This window comes from Anabrus simplex, chromosome 1 (assembly GCF_040414725.1).
Source record: "Anabrus simplex isolate iqAnaSimp1 chromosome 1, ASM4041472v1, whole genome shotgun sequence".
Classification (NCBI taxonomy): Eukaryota; Metazoa; Arthropoda; class Insecta; order Orthoptera; family Tettigoniidae; genus Anabrus; species Anabrus simplex.
Window position 1 is genome coordinate 1,058,053,851 of NC_090265.1, and position 23,552 is coordinate 1,058,077,402.

Here is a 23,552-nt window from a genome sequence, read left to right on the forward strand (position 1 = left end):
TAAACGACGTTCTTCAAATGCCCCCACAAGAAGAAGTCTAACGGCGTTCAATCTGGTGATCTGGCAGACCAAGAAACAGGGTCTCCTTGTCCCATCCATTTCCCTGGCAGGTCCTCGTTCAGATGGTTACGAACGGGTAAAGTCGAATGTGGCGGAGCTGCATCCTCTTGCAACCATTTCGTCAAACGTGCAAGGAGCAGGAGGAGTTCCTGATGCAGAAAGTGCAGGTAGCATGGGTCCGTCCAGTGGCCCTCAAAGAAATAAGTTCCAATCAGGTGATCCCCCAAGACTCCACACCACACATTCTCTCCTCGTCATACTTAATGGGCCACCTGTCGCACCCATTGAGGATTGTTTGGGCTCCAACCGTGCATGTTGTGCAGGCGCGGCGGGCCTGTGTTAGCCGGGCTAACACCATCAAAAACGAAAAATCAATGGATATGACTACATAATATTATGGCATATAGATTAATTGTTTATTTACTGCCGTATACTATATTATAACAACCATAAAACCTCATTCTCTTTCGAATAAATACCACTTTAAGTGACGAATGCTCCGCATCTGTCACATGATAAAGATATGCCGACTGTGCGCTCTATTTGCCATTTGGCCGAGGAAAACATGAGGAACTTCAATTCAGTCGGATTTATCCGCGGATTAGTGTCTTGACGGATATAAACTGTATGGCAGTGCTAATTTTGCGGAGAATTTCTAAACAATTACGTTTATTAATTTTCACTCAGGTATACCCTTATTTTTGCTTGTGGTTAGGTGATCCTTGACAGTGGTATGAGAGACTTGAGACCATAAAGCTGCAAATCTGACCTAAGCCTAATTGGCTCCTGCCCGTAATTAATGGAAGGAACAAAGGTCAGTAGGTCGGTAGTTGTCGCAAGAGAAAATCCCTCATAAAACCTGTGACTGTAGAGGTTCTGGTGCGGGTGTCCGGCCTATTGTATTAACAGACCTAACCGTTTCAAAAACTTGGTGTAATATACCGTAGTTAAATATTTACAGTATCCGCGGATAACCATTCGGGGATGTGGATAACCATTCGCGGATGCGGGTGTGGATGCGGAGCGGATGCGGATATTATTTTGTATATCCGCGCAGGGCTCTAATCATATGCAGTATTCAATGGTGATAGTTTGGAGCGTGTCTTGTGCTTGCCGTGGCTTTCTTATTGTTAAAGGGAGATTCAGTTATGGTGGAGAACGAATGCGGCTGTGTTATTGAGAACTTGTTAATTCTCTAGCTGAACTCTTGCTGCTAACAAAGCAATCAAAGAAACGAAATGAACAGTCTGTAGACATGTTCATTCCAAAATAGCTTTACTGAAGTTCGGTGGCCCTAAAAATTAATTGGGACGAACATTTAAAAAAAATTAAAGCAAATGGGTATTTAGTTAATTGTCTAATAGGTTCTGTTCGTTTCCTGGCAGAACAAGAGCTGCCTTTTAGGAGCCATGCCCTAAATCACGACTCAATCAATAGAGGAAAATTTGATGAATGTCTCCAGTATAGAGCCACTTACAATGAAAAACGGAACTACTTGGAACCCTCTCCTGCTTGGTGCTTCACATGATATCCATAACAAGTTAATCGATTCATTCTCAGCTGTTTTGTTAAATAAAAGAAAAGAAGAGTTCAAAGAAGCACCCTGTTGTGATAGAAGATGAGACCACGAACTTAATGCAAACATGTCAGCTTTTTTCTGGGCTTCGTTATATTACAAATGTTGATATTCAGGAGAGATTTATTAGGTTCTTTGATATAAGTAGCGATCGCTCTGATATTTCTCTGGCTGGACATGATTTCAGTTTAATCAATGAATTCCAATTTAGTGATAAATTAGTCGCTCAAAAATTATGTTATGGCTGGAGCACATAACGGTCTACAACAGATAAATCTAGCCAAATATCAGTCAGCCTTATTCGTGCACTGCTATGCACACAAACTAAACCTACTACTAAAACAATCTGTTAAAGGCATTAAGGAATGAAAAGTATTCTTTGAAGCTCTATCTTGGATTGCAATTTTTTCTTGAGATCTTCAAAGAGAAAAGCTGTATTTCAGACGTAGATACCATTTGCCATTAGTTGCACTGACCCGCTAGATACATACAGATAGTTTGGTTGAAGTAATATCAGAAGTAAAAAAAAAAGTATCTGAAGATATTCTTCAAGTCAGTCATAAGCAACACCGAAGAATCGGACGATGAAACAAGAACCTGTTCGAGAGGTTACTTTGCCAATCTACATGATTTCAAGGGTGCCCAACTATTACGGGTTGTCCGTAATTATTGCGGATTTCACCTCACGATTACGGCATTATGGTCAAAGGGAAAATTATCACGGAAAAGCGATTTTATCACGAAAGTTATTTTCTACGGAATAAAGAAAGAAGGAAAGATGTTCAATCCTTTCCTGCATTTCTGATCAAGCCTCCTCGTTTCATTGTTTGTGAGTCGGAAACGATACTTATTATTATCGTCACTTCCTTTTGCTACCCATAAGCGTTGTGAAATTCATTGTGTGATTGAAGAATTTACTCTGCTGTACTCCAGTACAAATTCTTAAGTAATGTTGTATTTACAGAATTGAGGGACACATTATGCACACGTACACTAGAATCGTTTATGGTTCAGAAGTCGAAAATGTCATCACAGGGGGAAGGATGTTTCAAGAATACCTCCACTCAAAAGCATATGCTGGATGCCAAACAAGTTACAAAGAATGTTTTATCACTGAATTAACAGGCAGTGTACAAATGTTATTGTGTAATATGATATAGTTTAGAATAGATTGCTGTCGGGAAGGGGTATCATTATCGAGAAGGGAGGACATGCTTTGGACTTAACTCGAAAAATTTCAGAGGGGCTGAGGGTGATTACTGATAATCCACTTCAAAGTTTGCCACCTCTGCGATTCTGAATATATTTTTCTTTTAAGTTGATTCTCATCTGTATTATCTCAAGAAAAAATCTTGTTCAACAATTTGCAAACCAAAATGAAAGATATTGTGCTGCCAAAGTCGATGAATTCAAGAGATTTCTCAATGACAAACGTGATAAATTGTATTTGTTTTCGAAGTAGTGCATATACAAACATCCATCAGTTTTGTCAAATAAAAGTGAGTTTATAGTTAAAAGGCAGAAAATTGGTGATGTGGAAATTGACAACTGCAGACTGCATTGTGAAATATTTGATACAATGGTTCGGCATATTACGTAACTTTTTTTCCAAACTGAATAAGCTCGAATCTCTTTCTCTTTTGTATTTTGACTTGTTTGAAACATAGATGGACTCTTTTCCTGCTCGGTCATTCTAGTCACTGGTTAAATCACATGGTAGCTACTTCAACGTCCTGGTACTCAAAACCGTGTTGTCGGCCATCTAACCATCAACAGAATTTAAGAAGTCCTGCATACTAGAATTTTATAAATATTTAACATGTTCAGGATTAAATGCGGCATTACCCGAAGTAACAAAACTATGTTCTTTAATTTTGACTATTCCTGCTACTAGCGCCTCTGTCGATCTTTTTCGGCAATGAATGGGATAAAAACTTATTTAAGAAGAAAGGTAATTAAAATTGTCGTTATTTTCAATTGAGAATAACCTCCTGAAAATCTGTAGAAAGAATCCGGGGTTCCATGATTCTGTTATAGACATTTTTGTTGCCAAAAATCGCCGGATACAGCTGTGTTACAAGATGTAAGCTAATATGTGTAGATGTACGGAGAGGATTGATTTGTGTAAGTTTAAAAATGCACGATTCTATTTGAGCTTTAATACCCATACACTGCTTTTATCCGCGTTTCTACGAACTAGTGTGCTAACACTTTGATAAGGGTCACGCGCCGCCACTGATGTTGTGGCGATTGAAGTTCCCAGTATTGTGGAAACGCGATTCGTCCGAGAACAAGATGTGTGATACGAATGCTACATCATTATCCAACCTGCCTAATAGCCCACCAACAGAGCTCCATGCGAGCTTCTAAATCCCGCCCATGGAGCTCTTGGTGTAGCTCAAGATGGTATGGGTGAAATTTATGTTGATGCAGTATTCGCCGGACGGACAGCTAGCTGGCGTTAACATGTTGTGCAATCGCCCTTGCATGATGTGTGGATTATGACGAGCTGCCTCCAGACGGCCTCTTCTCTTTCACCTGACGTAACGGGCCTATCGCGGACTGGTGGCTGCTTGGAAATCACGCCTATTGTCCTGAGGTGGGGCCTGTGTTCACGTATTCAAACATCATACCGATGCAGAAATATGTGAACGATGCAGGATTCGAACCGCCAATGGCACATCCGCTACGCTACACTGCTGGGAACATGCTGGTAGTATGACGAGAGCAGAGTGCGTACGCCATCCATTTCGGTGTTTAAGACATTAATTACTGCGCTGTTGCATAGTTTTATGCATTGATTCCCCTCTTCGTTACACCTGGTCACGAGGCACGACACACTAACATAGTTACATGGTCAAAGGACATCGGTGCATGATTTCAAGGCGTCGTTTTTGCGAGCGGAGGATATAACCAGACGCTGGGGTGTGCAAAATTTGCTCACTGGACATTAGTACCATACAGTATGCCTGCAGGAGAATAGCCACCTAATTACCATATCGCACGTTAGTTGGGTTGCATAAAACTACATTGGAAAGGACGGTTGAATCACACTGTATAACCCAGTCAATAGAGCATGTCAGGATTAGCATGAGGTAAGCATTGTTACAGTTCCTTCGGTGAACATTTTATATGCTCTATAAAAACATCTGTTTGGAAAAGATTCACAATTTATGCCATCCCTATAAGTATTATTCAATAAAACTATGACGTACGACGTATTGTACTTACACAGCCTTGGTCATCTCCAGCATAGAGCACACCATCAGCCACAAAGAGACGAGAGATTTCATCTTCACTATTCATCAGAGTCTTCTTGTGTTTAAGTGTGTTGATGTCCCAGGCTTTAACCGTCCCATCATTTGAACACGAGTATATTGTGTCCTTTATGGCAGCAATGTGGTAGACCACAGACTTATGAGCATCAATCACTCCTTGAAGGCGGAGGTCAGTGCCCCATACCTGAAAGGCAGATTCACATCATAATATGCATAATTTATAATATGACTCAATAGCATAGCCAGGATCGGCCGAGGGGTAGGGGGAGGGGTATAGTTGCAGAATGAAGATAGAACACAATGAAGGTGTTTGTGCATGCAAGACTTGTAATTATAACTACACTTATACAAGTGAATCATGTTATTATTCAGATTGCAGTACACTACAAAATTTTACATTAAAATACAGAACAAGAACAATATGATCAAGGTCAATAATTTTTCAGCAAATGGTATGTTCAGTTTACAATCTAAAATCCAACTTTAGAGTCTCCTTAGAAAATATATTCAACAGATCTGTTGGTTCTACGATTATGTCTCTGAATGTTTATTGTTTATTGTCAGTTACTGTTTATTTTCTTTTTTCAAAATTTCCATTGGGGGGGGGAAAGGTTCTAACCCCCAATAACTCCCCCCTTGGCTACGCCCCTGATTTGAATTTATCTGAAAAAATGCAACCCTATCAAATTCTTAAGTCAGTACGGTAGGGAAAAATAGGCAGATTTGGCCCAGGAGCTACTGCGCAAGATGGCCGCCATGCGCAATCCATCTCTAGCCACGCTCTACGACCTCTGGCACCTACAGACAATAGGATGTTGTCATCTTATGGAATACTGTCGAAAGAGGTAACTAAAAGGGGTGTCTGACTTGAGAGAGCATGGGTTAGCGAACTAGGGGTTTTAGCTGAGTCTAGGCATGATGTATGCTAAGCTGTTGTCTATCCAACCTCCCTTGGCCAACTCTCGCTTGTTGTTTTAAGGGGCCTAACATCTAAGGTCATCGGCCCTGGCTAACTCTTGTAGGACACTTTATTCTGAGGTGGTGGGGATCAAGCAGAGTAAAGCTCCTCCAGGGACACCCTTGCCTTAGGTAAGAGCCGAACAACCTGTGCTGTAGTTGTGTCTGCATTGGCGAACTCGGGTTTTTAGCTGAGTCTAGGCATGTTGTGTGCTAATCTGTCGTCTATCTAACCTCCTTGGCTAACTATTGTAGGGGACACTTATGCCTGAGATGAAGAGTTGTGTTCAAAGTCGAAGAGTCGAAGTCTGCTCGGGTCAGATATTTCATTCATGTCAATTGTAACGCATGCATCTCTGCGGCAACTGTGTTGCTTACATAGCATAACCAGGTACACCGTCAGCAGATTTCTGAAGCCTCGTGTCTATGAGTAGAAGATTGTTCTCAAGTCAGAAGAGTAAAAATCTAGCTAAACCCTCGACTCCCTATTCAAAGAAAGTTAAACAACTATAATTAATTTCAGACTCAGCGTGAGGTCCTCTAGCCGCTAATGCCACGCTCGGAAGTTTAGCCCCCTCCCTTTTAATCGTTTCTTACAGCAGCATTCCATCACCCTTCTACCTATGTTACATCACTCCACCGAAAGTCGCAAGTTAGGAAGGGCAACCGGTTAGAAGGATAGAACCTCGAATTAGGGCAATATGTGAAAAAAGCCCTAGCACAGCCCCAGCCGGGCTAGTGCCAAAAGAGCCCATGTATACGCATGCTTCTACTTACTTGCGTTAGCCCACTCACTTTTATCTATCCTATCCGACCTTCCTCGGTTAACTCTTGTTCTTTTCCGACCCCCACGCTATTACGTTTACGAGGACTAAGGAGTCTTTAATTTTCACGCCTTTCGTAGCCCTTGTCTTTCTTTGGCTGATACCCTGCGTGGTCGCTTAACTCCCCAAGACCTAAGGTCGCTTTTCAGCGTTACGCCTCAATGAATAAAGCACATGTATTAAGTCTTACACCATCTCCCTAGCACCATGTCAAGTCCTGGAAGGTTAACGCGTTGTCAGCGCAAAGTTAGGCTTGCAGGGGCATCGAACGTGAATTGTGGGTAGGGATTTTATTCTGTATTCGGGAATTCTGATAATACGCGAAATCCTGCAGAGCTAAATTCCGGCACCACATTATTTTTTACGTATTATATTGGGTATTCAGAATGAAGATAGGTTAGGTCTTCCTGCGTGATTGTACCTAAGTTGCGAACTTGTAGAAAAATGAACTTTGTATTCTATGTGTCAGCAAATACATCCAAAGACAGTTAACTTGCACGTGCAGTTATTTTTTGCTGATATGTGCATGCTAGGCTCTCCGTTTTTAGAACTTCCGAAGATGCTTTCCGATATTACGCCCCCTATGAATAAATCATTTTATTACACCTTACACCGTATCTCAGTCCTATGTGTAGCCGTCAGCTTCCACCAATCTCAGCATCAAAGTCCCTGGATCATGTCTCATCTCGTCTAGTTAGGTTGAGTGTAAGATCGAATCTCAAACTTGAGACTGTAACGCCCTTGTAAAGTTAAGCCTAGCGTCAAATGCATGGGTTAACCTAGCACTCTTGACCATAATCACGTCGGCAGTTAGGTCTCGAGAAGTTAACGCGTGGACCGGGGGGAGGGTGAGGTACTGGTCATCCTCCTCAGTCGTATCCCCCGACCCCCAGAGTCTGTAGCTCCAAGACACTGCCCTTAAGGCGGTAGAGGTGGGATCCCTCGCTGTCCGATGGATAAAACCGACCCTGAAGGGTAAAGGGATAAAGAAGAAGAAGAAGTAAGGGAATGCCTCTACAAGGGTCTGTGTATGCCTATTTACCACTGTGTCCTAGCACAGCTCTCCCCTGAGTTAGCCCTCCCTTTTAGACACCCTTACGACTAGCAGTATGCCATTGATGCAATTCTACCCCTCCACCCCACCTCATAAAATGAGGTTCTGAGCGGAGTGACGTCATCATAGTAGCAAGAGTTGTAGTAACGTCAACGCTAACAAGCTTTGACCTGTAGCTGAAGACTCCGAGTTCTCTTAAGTCAGGTGTCTTGCTTCATAACTCTCAGTTTGGTATAACAACGCATATATGTCTGTTTTTGTTATGTTTTAATGCAGAAAGATATCGTTCAACTTTTCAAAGCAGGCAAAAAAGCTACTGTATAAACTATAAAATTTACATTTATCAAAAGTAAGGTTCATAAATAAGTAGCAAAATAATTTTACAACTAACGGCAATGACATTTATTTAAACTTAGTGAAAGTATGCCTACATCATTTCATAACTCTTCTATGGCACATTTCTTCAAACATTGTCAGTACCGGTGTTCAAAATCTGGTCTAGAAAAGGCTACTTTTAGACCTTGTTTTTTGAAAATGTTGGTTATTTTGTTTGTTTTCTTGTTAGTGTAGTTGAGGACAGTGCATTTTTCTCTTTCATGGTGTGGTTTTTCGGGTGTTTTTCTTTTCTTTATTTAACATTTTATCTAATGTCCTCTGAGGGTGGTAGTTTTCTTTCGCGATTGTTTGTATCTCTTCACTGAAATACATTGTGCTCATTGGTATGGAAATAGCTCTGTGTATCATTGCTTTCAGTCCTGCTACTTTGTGTATGTATGGGTGGTTCGATTCGTTGTCATTAGTGTGTGATTCTGAGTGGGTTTTCTGTATATTTTGTATGACAGGTTGTGATTATTTGTACTTATTGTGATGTCTAAAAAGTATATTTTACTGTTAGTTTTGTGAATTTGATTGACTGTGCGAGGAATTCAGTATATTCAACAAGTGCTGTGCATTTGTGTCGTCATTATCATAAAAGCATATTACGTCATTTACTCGTACATATCTGCTCGAGTGAACGATTCCTTTCGAGTGGTTAATTAAGAAATTGTTTTCGAAGTGATTGAGAAAAATGTTCGCAATTATGCGGATAATGGCGAGGAAAGGATGATGGATTTTGTCATTGAATTTAAAACTGTTTTGGAGTAATGTTATTCTCAGGAGGTCAGTTATTTCTGTAGTGGTTGGTAGTGTGGCGTATTGTTTGTGGTTGAAGAGAAGAGTGTTAAGATAAACACAAACATCCAGTCCCCGAGCCATAGGAATTAACCATATGGTTGGTAGAATGCATACACGGTAGCACCTGCCTGTCGTAAGAGGTGACTAAAATAGGCCCCAGGGGCTCTTAACTTTGGAGCGTAGGTTGGTGACCATGGGACCCTTAGCTGAGCCCTGGCATTCCTTCCACTTATTTGTGTTAGGCTCCTCACTTTCATCTATCCTATCCTAGCTCCTTTGGTCAACTCTTGTTCTTTTCCGACCCCGACGGTATTAGGTTGCAAGGCTTAGAGAGTCTTTCATTTTTATGCCCTTCGTGGCCTTTGTCATTCTTTGGCCGATACCTTCATTGTTGAAGTGCCGCATCCATTCCACTTTTTCTCTCTGATTAGTGTTATATCGAGGTTGGTTGCCTAGTTGTACTTCCTCTTCAAACAATAATTACCACCACCACCACATTCAACCATACGCAGTTACAATCATTGGCCCGGCTACGTATCAAACCCAGGGCCCTCCTAGCCGAGGCCAGTATGCTGACCGTTCAGCTAAGGAGCCAGACAAAATAAATATAAATATATATAACGCTAATGTGTATGTTTCACAAAACTCAAGCTCTTAATCCAGAGGGAGTTAAAAAGTACGGTTTGCACCAAAATCTTCCAAATCATCTCAATAGTACAGGAAAATTCTTGCATTTCTTGAAAAGCCAATGGAAATATATTTATTTTATGTAAATTCATCGTATCGTATCGTATCGTAATCTGTTTACCCTCCAGGGTCGGTTTTTCCCTCGGACTCAGCGAGGGATCCCACCTCTACCGCCTCAAGGGCAGTGTCCTGGAGCTTCAGCCTCTGGGTCGGGGGATACAACTGGGGAGGGTGACAGTACCTCTCCCAGGCGGCCTCACCTGCTATGCTGAACAGGGGCCTTGTGGGGGGATGGGAAGATTGGAAGGGATAGACAAGGAAGGGAGGTAGAACCTTTATTCCCCCCCCCCCCCACAGGTCCTTCAGGCTCCCGCTTCTCCCCTTGGTCATAAGGTCTCTCTCTTTCTTGTCCCCCCCCCCCCCACCAGATCAGCAATCAATGCATCCCATTTTCCTTTCGGAACACTATCTGTTAACACTTCCTGAGCCTGCACATTTGTGACGAGAAGTAAGAATAAATATTGTGGTTTGGAAGGTAGGGGAAAGAAGCTGTAACTAGACTGGAAGATAGGCTTTGTTAATACTGAAGGTGTATTGAGTACAATAGTTAATATAAAAGTGAAAATTGAATAGAAAGTTTTGATATTGTAGAACTTTTGAAAACATGGCTAGAACTAAGCAGGGAGATAACTTGGAGGGATTCACGGTGAGGCACAAGTCAAGGAAGAGATTAAAATGGGCCGTGCGCCCGGAGGAATAGCGGTGCTAGTCAAAGAGGAGTTGAATGAATGTATAGAGCATATTGAGAGTGACATTGAAGGGGTTGTGTGGATAAGATTTAACATGGGGAGAGAGGCAGGGGGAGAGAAACATGTGTGCTTGGATTTTGCCTACTGTCACTCCAAGGAATCTCCATACGCAAATGATAAGTTCTTTGAGGAATTATTATTAGAAACTAGTATCATTAGAGGAAGGTATGAGGAGGACGGAATATTGTTATTTGGAGACTAGAATGCCAGAATAGGCGAGCGAAGTCCGAGGTATAGTAAAGAAGGAGAGTTGATAGTAGGATCAGGAAGAATTAGTAATAATAAGGTAATTAATAACTACGGTAGAAAACTTTTAGAATTATGCGAAGTCGGGAATTTATTCGTTCTATTGGGAGGGGGCAGAGAGGTAACATGACCTATATTACTGAACAAGGGGGGAGCGTTATTGACTTAGTAATGAGTTCAGAGGACTTGTTAGATAACATCAAAAGCATAGTGGTGGCGGATTGGACCGAATCCACCACCTCCGGTATGGGTTAGTTTGGTGAGGAGAGAGGAAAGCAAAGGGGAAGAGAGAAAAAATACGATAGAGTGGGGTAGTGGTTATATTAAAATTAATATATATGGACAGAGAACTCAAAAAGAGAGCTAGACGCACTTATGGATAAAGAGATACAATTAATTAGAATTGCCTGGGAAAGGGAGCTGAAGGAAAATAATATAGATAGAGTGTTGGAGTTATAGAATACCCTGTAAGGAGAGTGACAAGGGCAGTCGAGCACAGCAGAAGGAAAAATATAGAAGGGGATGGTTGGTATGACAAGGAATGTGAGATCCGCAGAAAAACAGCGTTAGGAGTATTAAAAGAGTATGGGGCAAAAGGACTGAGCAAAGATCGTGAAGTATTTTGCAGGCTGAGCAAAGAGTACAAAAGTAAAATTGCGGAGAAGAGAAAGTGGTTGAAGAACCAATCAGAGCTAATAAACAAGGAATGCAGAATGAATCGAACTGAAAAAATATAGGAGACAATAAATATGATCAATAAAGGAGGGAAGGGACTGAAGAAAACGAATGTGGACTATGTACAGTGGGTGACATATTTTAGCGAGCTAGTAGGAGGAAGGGACGATTGGGAGTATAAGGAAAGAAAGCAGGCCTTGTGGTCAAATGTGGAAGTAAGTATACACGCACTAGATAGGGATTTCACGATAGAAGAAGTACAGGGGGTGATTGGGAAACTGAAGATGAAATCAGCGAGGGGAGGAATGGTATTAGTAATGTATGCTTGGAACAAATAAGTACATACAGCCAGATGGTAGAAGGAATTGTAAAGCTATTCAACAGGATTTTGAACGGGGCGAAAGTACCGAACGAATGGGAATATGGGATAATATGCCCAATATATAAAAAGAAAGGGAATAGAAATTTACCTAACAACTACCGAGGTATAACCCTTTTAGATTCATTGAGCAAAATTTACACAGGAGTTTTTGCTAATAGACTAAGGGAGTGGGCTGAAAATAACGGCATAATCTCTAAATATCAGGGAGGATTCAGGAAGGGGAGGCAAACAATAGATAATATCATGATTGTGAAATTGCTAGCGGAGAAATACATGGTGCGGGAAAGAGGCAGCATATTTTGGCAGCGGTCGATTTTGAGAAAGTGTTCGACACGGTGAGCAGAAGAGCGTTATTAGAAAGATTAGGGAGGCTGGGAGTCTCTAGTAAAATGATATGTGCGGTAGAGGCGCTGTATCAGAGAGTATATAGTAGCGTCAAACTAGAGGATAATGTAATAAGCAAACCGATAGAATGCAAGCTGGGTCTCAAACAAGCCTGCAAGTTATCGTCCATATTATTTGTACTATTAATAAATGATATACTGGATGGGCACGGAGGGGCTAGGTGGGCTGTACCGGCGGTGGATAATATAGAGAGCCCAGGCCTTATTTTCGCTGATGATATTCTGTTAATGACGCTGACTAGGGTTGGATTGCAAAAAAGTTTGGAGATATTAGTAGATTACGCGAATAAGTGGTCGCTGAAAATTAACTATAACAAATCGAAGGTGATGATTGTAAGTAAGAGAAGGAGGGTAAAAAGGTAAGGGAATGGAGGGTACGGGGGGCAAGAATAGAGGAAGTCGAGAGATTAGAATATCTAGGAGTGATACTAAATAGAAAAGGAGGATGGGATAACCACATCAAGAGATCAAATTGAGAGGGGTTGCAGCCCTCGCAGCAATAAAAATTCTAGTCGCCAATTACCCAGGGGTAAGCTATAAAATACTGAGACTAATACTAAAACCCCTGGTCCTAAGTAGAGCTCTACATGGGATTGAATTGTGGGGATTAGAAAAGAAAAGGGTCAGCCTGAATCAAATAATATATGAATTCAGTAAGGCTGTTATGAGATTATCGCAATGTACAGGGGCATTAATCTTATGCGGAGAGTTTATCGAGTTAGATTGTGTTAAAAGGGTATTAAATTATTGGTCTAGATTAAGACGGGGTGGCGGCGGTATTCTGCTGCAGGAAGCATATAGACATGAACTGGAAGGAATGTATGATGAGGGTTGGCTAGCAAAAATCAAAATTTATGTTGAGGATTTGGGTATGGGATATATTTGGCGGGAGGGATGGAAGGGGAATAATAGCAGAATGCAGAGGGCCCTGACAATGAGAATTAAGGACATCCAGATGCAGAATTGTTTGGAAAAATATAGAGAAAGGCCTTCGCCCAGCCTATTCTATAAGGTCTACCAGATCTCCAACTTAAGTATAAGATTCGGGATGGAAGATTAAAGGATGGGATACTATGGTGGCTGATGGGGTTCATAGAAATAAAGGATGGATCGGGAGCAAAGAGAGCTCTCAGTGCATACTATGTGAGGCTAAGTATGATGATTTACATTTACTTTGTGATTGTATAGGGACAGAAAAACTAAGGACAAAGTTTCTAAATGTAGAGCAGCAAAAAATGTGTAGACAAAAAGATGGATAGCGAAACAGTGGAGAAATGACAGTGGCCTGAATAAGCTTATATGCGCAGTGAAAAAACAATGCCTGAGAGAAGTGCGAGGTAGTATATGATGTAATAACCTGGAATGTAAATAGTAGAGTAGCCAGCATAAATAGGTTATTAATTGTTATTAATATTATTTCTTGCTTTATATTATTATCTTTAATTTTATTTAATTTCTTAATATTAAGTGGAGACGATGGACGTGGCATGTAGGGACTCAGGATGACTGCTGTGCGAGTGTCACGTTTCCGGGGTAACTGATGCCCAAGGAATCGCGTGTTTCTCTTCTTTTCTTTTTTGTTAGTTGTTCATGCTTGGAAGGGCCTTGGTGAACATGTATCGGGACTAATCGCCTGTTATGTTCAATGAATACTAAAACTAATACTGAATCTCTCGTGGCGTGTTTTTATGACCGGATGCCTTTCCTGCCGTCAACCTCATCAGAGGAGTTAATGAGATGAAATGAATGACGCGATATATGATAGTAGGAAGGGAGAGGATGAAACCCGGTGCCAACACATAGCCCACTCCTGTCGAATAGCACCAAGGGGTCTGCTCAAGGCTTAACCTCTCCATCCGACGGACGAATCACCATCAACGGCGTCATATGCCCTTACTCCATATGAGCACTGCGGAGAGGTTTGGAATTTAATCCAGGCTTTTGACACGCAATCTAGTGATTTAGAAATTGTATACCCCTTCCCTACCAGATGGTGAAATTCTTTTTTTCGACCAGCGGGACTCAAACCGGCTAACCACGGTGTCAGATAGACTTCAACATCTTAACGATCATGGCCACCAGGCGGGCATAAAACGCTAATGTGTATGTTTCACAAAACTCAAGCTCTTAAACCAGAAGGAGTTAAAAGGTGCGGTTTGTACCAACATCTTCCAAATCGTCTCAATAGTACAGGAAAAATCTTGCATTCTTGAAAGCCCAACGGAAATATATTTATTTTATGTAATTCATCTATACTAATCTATATAAATAAAATTGTAACGGCCGTGTGTCTGTACATTGACTATTTTGGCGAAATTTCCGTGCAGTTATCCATTTCAGGTATAATAATGACCATCTGCATAGATTTTAGCTTTGGTGTCTGTTTGTTTGTATGTTTGTCTGTTTGTCTATAGCTTGAAAACTACTGGATGTATTTCTACCAAACTTCATATATAGAATCCACCTGTCCTTCGGTGGGTTTTAGGGTCAATATTGTTTCTAAATCCCTGAACTGACTGGGGGGTTTGTACGAAACCGAAACTGTGATTTTGCACCACCAACCCCCCCCCCCCACACACAAAATATATACAACCAAACTTAATGAAAAACTACCTGCCTTAATGGGAATCAATTTCTAAACCGTTTTTTCTCAAGTGCATCATTTCGATACGAGGATTAATAAGGGAGATATAATTAACGGACCGGTTTTCGGTACAAGTCCCACCGGACTTAACAGCGGGTGCGTGTAAAGCGTATTTCTTATAACTTGAAAACTACCGTACTGAAGATATTTTACCGGGCGAGTTGGTCGTGCGGTTAGGGGCGCGCGGCTGTGAGCTTGCATTCGGGAGATAGTGGGTTCGAATCCCACTGTAGGCAGCCCTGAAGATGGTTTTCCGTGGTTTCCCATTTTCACACCAGGCAAATTCTGAGGCTGTGCCTTAATTAAGGCCACGGCCGCTTCCTTCCAGCTCCTAGGCCTTTCCTGTCCCATCGTCGCCGTCGCCATAAGACCTATCTGTGTCGGTGCGACGTAAAGCTACTATCAAAAAAAAAGTAGCAAGATATTTCAACCAAAATTCACATTTAGCATCCACCTGTCCAAAGATAGGTTTTAAGGTCCATACCATTTCAAATTCCCGGAATGGACTGTGGGTATATAGGGAACCGAAACAGTCATTTTACTCTCCCACAATATTTACAAGACCAACCTGACTGGAAATCGACCAACCTTCATGGAAATCCATTTCTAAAATGTTTCTTCCTCATGTGCAATTTTTTCGACAGGAGGATTAATAAGGGAGATATCATGAACGGTCTGTTTTGCAGGCTAAGTCCAGCGGACATAGCCCAAAAGTTGTTGTACGTGGAGCAGATTTCTTATCAATACTTGCATTTAAAAAAAAAATCTTATTCACTGCATGTACAGTAATTTACTTCGATATCCGTATACAATGTAGAATACCGTAGCGAAGCACGGGTACATTTGCTAGTTATTAATACAGTATAATAAAGAGCGAGTGCGAATTTCGTGAGTTTGCGTATATCTGGAGAGTAATTTCAGAAACTACTGGACCGATTCTAAAAATTATTTTACTAAACATACATTATCCCTGAGGTACATGGGCTGTATTTTATTTTAAAAACAATTCGAGTGGGGGGGGGGGCGACGGGAGATATAAAAATACTAGGCTAATATATGCGAAATATCGATTTTGTCGTACAAGGACGAGACAAAGCTCATTTTAAGCCCCTTGACGCAAAAAAAAAAAAAAAAAAAAACTCGGTAAGACGTACGGGCCCGAACACCAGGTTTTAAGGCCTTAAAACTAACCGTTATGGAGATATTGGCACCACACTACCCCTGCTCTAGGAATCGGATAAAGAAATGTACTGCTGTAACCATAGCAACGTCAGCTCAAGATTCTACAGCAGCGAGATTATGCATGTACGTTTGGGCAAAGCTGCCAACCAAAATTGCTACACATATGACTTAGCATCAGGAAAAATATACTGTTGTGTAAAACACTCATAGGACGCCTTTGGGCGGGGATGGAAAACGGGGTGAAGTATAAAAATAATAGAAAACGACCTATATGAATGTATTAATTATGGGGTCGCTGAGGTGAATAGTCACACTCCAGATACAATTTAATTCCAATATCAGCCCCATTGGCACGGCGATGAGAAGAGGCGGAAAAGAATATGTCCAAAGAGATCGAGATTAAGGAGTTCTCAACTAAACCTGGTACACATACGACTATCTGAAATAAGAAAAAGAAAAGACTGTGGGGGCAAGACACCCCTAGTACCCAGATATTAATGTCGAATCCATAGTTTTCAAGGTCCCCGAGAGGAACTGTGACAATCTGGATGCCATATTAAGTCATAGTTCAGCCCCAGTCGGAATGTCCAATATGACCAAGTTTATGGATGTATGCGTGTATGTTCAAGGATACGTTTTTCATCAAGTCATAGCAGTTGTACGACCGAGCTTGGCATGGTCTATCGTGTTGTGTTGAGTGAAATGAGCAGTACGGTGACGTAGAGAGTGTTTCAAAACTTAACCAGATAGGTTAAGAAGGGAGGACTTGGGGTGGGGGATATGAAAATCCGCGGTTCGCCTTATTTTTTGACCTGTCATTGAGTGTCCGCGAATATTTGACCGATGCTTGGTTTGGTGCGGTTAGATGTTCTTATGATATTTTGTTCTGCTATTTTGCTTTACGTCGCACCAACGCAGTTAGGTTTATGGCGACGATGGGACAGAAAAGGTCTAGGAGTGGGAAGGAAGCGGCCGTGGCCTTAATTAAGTTACAGCCCCAGCATTTGTCTGGTATGAAATGGAATGGCGTATGGCTTTTAGTGCCGGGAGTGTCCGAGGACAAGTTCGGCTCGCCAGATGCAGGTCTTTTGATTTGACACCCGTAGGTAACCTGCGCGTCGTGATGAGGATGAAATGATGATGAAGACGACACATATACCCAGCCCCCGTGCCAGGGAAATTAACCAATTAAGGTTAAAATTCCCGACCCTGCCGGGAATCGAACCCTGGACTCCTGTGGCCAAAGGCCAGCACGCTAACCATTTAGCCATGGAGCCGGACATTTGTCTGGTGTGAAAATGGGTAACCACGGAAAACCATCTTCAGGGCTGCCGACAGTGGGGTTCGAACCCACTATCTCCCGGATGCAAGCTCACAGCTGCACGACCCTAACCGCACGGCCAACTCGCCCGGTATATGGAAATAATGACTGATGTTTGTTTTAACGCATAAGGCATGCATAATACATCGGGGTAGTTACGGTTAACTGGTACTTGATACCGATGATACTACATCAAACACTGTGTACAAAGAAGTTTAATAAATCAGAAATAAATTCACCCTTCATACGGATGTGGGGAGAAAGTGGGGGTGGGAGTGGGTTGGTGGATTTCCACATGCGAGATTTCTCGCACGGGTACGCTAATTCTTCTTCTTGTTATTATTATTATTAAAATAGTCGACCTTACAGGTATAATCGATTAGTTATTGGTCTTCTGTTCCCAAGACTTAAAGTTAGAATTCGACTGAGGTCGATGGCTGTTTTAGTGCATCAATTTCGTGTTGTTTCTATCCACAATTTTTAAGATCTCCAATGGGCCGAACATTATTAACACTCTGACATCTGTTAAGACCGTTAGCAGTTAGAAAGGATGTGGACCAAATAATAATAATAATAATAATAATAATAATAATAATAATAATAATAATAATAATAATAATAATAATAATAATAATAATAATAATAATAATAATAATAATAATAATAATAATAATAATAATAATAATACTTTCTAGTAATACAGCCACACTTCATTAATAACCGATAATCATTTTATCTTTTTTTTTTTTGCTTTACGTCGCACCGACATGCATACGGTAGGTCTTATGGCGACAATGGGACAGGAAAGGCCTAGGAATGGGAAGGAAGCGACCGTGGCCTCAATTAAGGTACAGCCCCAGCATTTGCCTGGTGTGAAAATGGGAAACCACGGAAAACCATCTTCAGGGCTGCCGAAAGTGGGGTTCGAACCCACTATCTCCCGGATGCGAGCTCACAGCTGCGCGCTCCTAACTGCACGGCCAACTCGCCCGCTAATCATAATATCAATCAATCAATCAATCAATCAATCAATCAATCAATCAATCAATCAATCAATCAATTATCATTGATCTGAATTTAGAACTGTCGTCCAGATGGCAGATTCCCTATTGTTCACCTAGTCTTTTCCTAAAAGAACTTGAAAAATTTATCAAGAATTTCTCTTGATAAATAATAAAATTACATTCTTCCTATATTCTTCCCATAAATGAATATTGGCCCCAATTTGTCCTCTTGAATTCCAACTTTATCTTCATATTGCGATCTTTCCTACCTCTAACAGTTCCAGGCAAGCTTATTCGTCTGCTGTAGTCATTCCACCCCCATTTCTCCACTGACAGCTCGTCTCCTTTCTCGCAAGTCTTCCCAGCCCAAAGTTTGTAACATTTTCGTAATGCTGCTCTTTTAACGAAAATCACCCAGAACAAATCGTGCTGCTTTCCTTTGTATCTTTTCCAGTTCTCGTATAAGTGATCCTGGTGAGCGTCCCATGCAATAGAATCATATTCTAACTGGGGTCTTACCAGACTCATATACGCCCTCTCCTTTTACATCCTTACTACAACCCTTAAATACTCTCGTATGTGAAGCGATCTGTAATCTTTATTTATTTTATTTTATTTTATTTTATTTAATTTTATTTTATTTTATTTTATTTTATTTATAACCTCGTTAATGTTATTATCCCCAATGACGATATTTCCTTATATTAGCACCTAAGTAGGCCTACTTACAGTAATCTCCATGATCATGATAATAATATCGATTGCATAGAAACGATTGTAAAAAAAGAATTATTGACAATGCAGTTGTTATGAATACTATATAAATACTGTAGTTCGTTAATAGACACATGAATGTTTTTAATAATACAATTATACTTGATACTTCTGAGTGAAAGACATAATAATAATAATAATAATAATAATAATAATAATAATAATAATAATAATAATAATAAAAATAATAAGGTCCGCCTCTGTGGTGTAGTGGTTAGCGTGATTAGCTGCCACCCCCGGAGGTCCGGGTTCGATTCCCGGCTCTGCCACGAAATTTGAAAAGTGGTACGAGGGCTGGAACGGGGTCCACTCAGTCTCGGGAGGTCAACTGAGTAGACGTGGGTTCGATTCCCACCTCAGCCATCCTGGAAGTAGTTTTCCGTGGTTTCCCACTTCTCCTCCAGATAAATGCCGGGATGGTACCTAACTTAAGGCCACGGCCGCTTTCTTCCCTCTTCCTTGCCTGTCCCATCCAATCGCCCCATCCCTTCACAAGGCCCCTGTTCAGCATAGCAGGTGAGGCCGCCTGGGCGAGGTACTGGTCATTCTCCCCAGTTGTATCCCCCGACCCAAAGTCTGAAACTCCAGGACACTGCCCTTGAGGCGGTAGAGGTGGGATCCCTCGCTTAGTCCGAGGGAAAAACCGACCCTGGAGGATAAACAAATTAATAATAATAATAATAATAATAATAATAATAATAATAATAATAATAATAATAATAATAATAATAATAATAATAATAATGTCCACCTCTGAGGTGTAGTGATTAGCGTGATAAACTCTCACCCCCGGAGAGTGGTGGTGGTGGGGGTGGTGATTAGTTTTAAGAGGAAGTACGACTAGGCAATCATCCTCTATATAACACTAATCAGAGAGAAAAATGGAAAGGGTCCCACACTTCGAAAAATGAAGGTATCAGCCAAAGGAAGACGAGGGCCGCGAAGGGCAAATGCCGGGATGGTACCTAGCTTAAGGCCACGGCCGCTTCCTTTCCTCTTCCTTGTCTATCCCTTCCAATTTTCCCACACCCCCACAAAGGTCCTATTCAGCAAAGCAGACTCCCTAGGCCTCGCAAACGTAATACCGTCGGGGTCTGAAAAGAACAAAAGTTGACCAAGGGACGTCGGATAGGATAGATGAAAGTGAGGAGCCTGGCACAAGTAAGTGAAAGGTATGCCAGGACTCAGCTATGGGCCCCGTGGTCGCCATCGCACGCTCCAAAGTTCAGAGCCTCTGGGGCCCGGAGGTGGGTGTTATTCTACCGCCCCCACCCACAGGGGTTTCACCCCCGGATATCCGGATTCGATTCCCGGCTCTGCCACGAAATTTGAAAAGTGGTACGAAGGCTAGAACGGGGTCCACTCAGTCAATTGAGTAGAGGGGGGTTCAGTTCCCATCACAGCAATCCTCGAAGTGGTTTTCTGTGGTTTTCCACTTCTCCTCCAGGAAAATGCCGGGATGGTACTTAGCTTAAGACCACGGTCACTTCCTTCTCGCTTCCTTGTCTATCCCTTCCAATCTTCCCATTCCCCCACAAGGGCCCTATTCAGCAAAACGGGTGAGGCCGCCTGGGCGAGGTACTGGTCCTCCTCCCCAGTTCATCTCCCTGACCCAAAGTCTCGCGCTATAGGTGCTGCCCTTAAGGTTGTAGAGGTGGGATCCCTCGCTGAATCCAAGGGGAAAAACAACTACAGACTAAGAAAGAAAGAAAGAAAGAAAGAAAGAAAGAAAGAAAGAAAGAAAGAAAATATTATAACATTATAGTGATTACGATTATTATTATTTTTATTATTATTATTATTATTATTATTATTATTATTATTATTATTATTATTATTATTATTATTACGGGCGGCGTGGCCGTGCGTGTTAATGAGCTACGGCTATGGAGCCATATTATAATATAATATTATTATTATTATTATTATTATTATTATTATTATTATTATTATTATTATTATTATTATTATTATTATTATTATTATTATTATCATATGCCTACCCATTATTACCATTTCCTAATACGGGGTCGGGGATTAGGTGAAATTAATGGCATGTCTGTTTTACGGCCGGATGCCCTTCCCGACGCTAACCTCAGGTGAAGCGTTAGTGAGGATTATGTTGTGTATGTTGGGTATTCAGCCCGAAGGCTGGTTTGATCCTCTGCAGCTCTGCCAACAGCTGTCATAAATAGCCTAGGCGTCACTGAAGAGGCGTACTAGGGAAATGAGAAGTGAGGTGGTTTCCCGTTGCTTTCCTCAGTGAGGATTAAATGAATGATTAGGAATTAAATTGAGTAAGGAGGTTGAAAGAATCGGTTGTGGCCTTTGAATAAGAACTGTTCCGGTATTTGCCTGGAAGTGAAACGGGAAGCCACAGAAAACTATTTTCAGGACAGCCGACGGTGGGGCTCGAACCCAGTCGTCTCCCAAATGCAGAGCTTGGATCCATAGCCGTAGCTCATTAACACGCCCACTCCGCTCGTAATAATAATAATAATAATAATAATAATAATAATAATAATAATAATAATAATAATAATAATAATAATAATAATAATAATAATAATAACAATAATCGCAATCATACATTAGACGGATGTGAAGTCCGTCCCACTTCACTTTTGCAGATAAGTGAGGAAATGGTTGCGATGAGTGAAGGATGGTAAATGGCAACACAGTAAATTACTTACTTTAACCTTGCCGTCTTCGGAACTGCTGTAAAGTTTTCCGTTATAAAACAAGAGTGAATATACGTCTTTTAAATGTCTGTCGCCTTCTGTCACTGACGCTGTAATTTTCATTGTCATTTTCTAAACAAGCGTCACAACTAACGTGAGTATCGGTTTTATGTTCCACAGAGAAGAGAAGTTACCAGAATGAAGAAGATCCATCCTATATATACTGAGTGTCCCCTTCCCATCCCCAATTGAATGACGAAAATAGCAGTCTTGCACATGCCCTGCAAGTCTCTCCTATAGTTAGAACGTGCTAGGGCGAGTAGGCCTACACCAGCCTCCAGACGTCACTTTGAAGCGCGCCAACATGTCGTACTGCAAGTCATATAATGAGATTGATTCGTCGTAGGTTCCCGAAGTTCTGTATGAATTGGCGGGTATCTCGTACCATTGTTGCCAACGCCATATACTTTTTCTCCTTGGTTTTCCACTTATCGTAGATGGAATCGCAGTTGAGGAACCGCTAAATATCCGTCAATCTGCACAGTAGCGTAGGCAGGATTTCAGTTTGGGGGGGGGGGATCCAGAATTTTATTTTGATAGGTGTCCAAACTTCCAGAGTTTAGGTGGTATAGAATACCTAAAAAGGAAATGAGTGTCCTTGGATCCAAGTAAGAGTGGCGGATTCGTGCGAATTCCGGAAGCTAGTATTCGTATTCTTCTTCTTCTTCTTCTCCTTCTCCTTCTGATTTTCCTACATGTGTGGGGTCGCGGGTGCGAACTGTGTAGCACATGTGGATTTGGCCCTGTTTTACGGTCGGATGCCCTTCCCGACGCCAACCCTATATGTAGGGAAGTAATCACTGTTGTGTGTTCCTTTGGTGATTGGTAGTGTAGTATGTTGTCTGAATATTAAGAGGAAAGTGTTGGAACAAACACCCAGTCCCCGAGTCCGAAGAATTATTCAGGCGCGATTAAAATCCCCGACCCGACCGGGAATCGAACCGGGGACCGGCTGAACCGAAGGCCTCAACACTATCATTCAGCCAATGAGTCAGACTCCAGAAGCAAATAGTAATATGCATTATATGTAAAATGCTTAATAAAAGTACATTCGTTAAAACTCCTGGGGTGTGTGGACTCCTTGGACGACAACGCCCCACTCCCCCACCCCCGTCAACCTCTGTTACTCCCATCCCAACATAACTGCAGCATTTGATATATTCCGAGTACAAGCGAAATGAATGCAAGAATAAACAATTTGAGTAAAGATACAATATTCTGGTTTAGAATAAATACGGTAGTTTTATTATAATAATGGTCACGTGATAAGCTATAAAGAAACAGAAGTGACATTTTATACAAATAATGCGGCAAAGAAACAGACACACAAACGTCGTATAAAGGTTTTTCGCCCTTCTAGTCCATGGCTAGATTATGAAACCAAGAGATTGATGACCCATCGAGACTCGTTATTTCGACATCATAACCAAACTCTAGATGACACAATCTTCGAATCTTACAACATCTAAGAAATCGCACAAAGTAGATAATCAGAAATAAAAATACACAATTCTGGAATTTAGCTAACAACTTAAATTCTAATTGCGCATGGGACCAACTTATAGGTCTGGGAATAGGAAAACATCAACAGATACAGACAACTCCTGACATTCCACTTGAAGAACTGAACGATTACTTTAGTAGAATAAATATTCAACCTACCCAAATTAACTGCACCGACTCACCGCCCTCCCCTCCAGCCAAGCCATATTCACATTTCACAGTGTCACAGAAAATCAGGTTAAAAAGGCTTTGTAC

At 41.4% G+C, this 23,552-nt stretch overlaps 1 protein-coding gene across 1 annotated transcript in view; it reads right to left on the reverse strand.

The window, feature by feature from the left end:
- Window positions 1–21,937, reverse strand: part of LOC136857961 (myosin heavy chain kinase C) — a 42,703-nt gene extending 20,766 nt beyond the window's left edge. The window contains exons 1-2 of the mRNA XM_067137098.2: window positions 21,747–21,937; window positions 4,868–5,098 (exon numbers count right to left, since the gene is read on the reverse strand). Coding sequence (XP_066993199.1) covers window positions 4,868–5,098; window positions 21,747–21,863 — 348 coding nt within the window. The 5' untranslated portion in view covers window positions 21,864–21,937. The remainder of the gene's footprint in view (window positions 1–4,867; window positions 5,099–21,746) is intronic.
- Window positions 21,938–23,552: the final 1,615 nt, after the last annotated feature.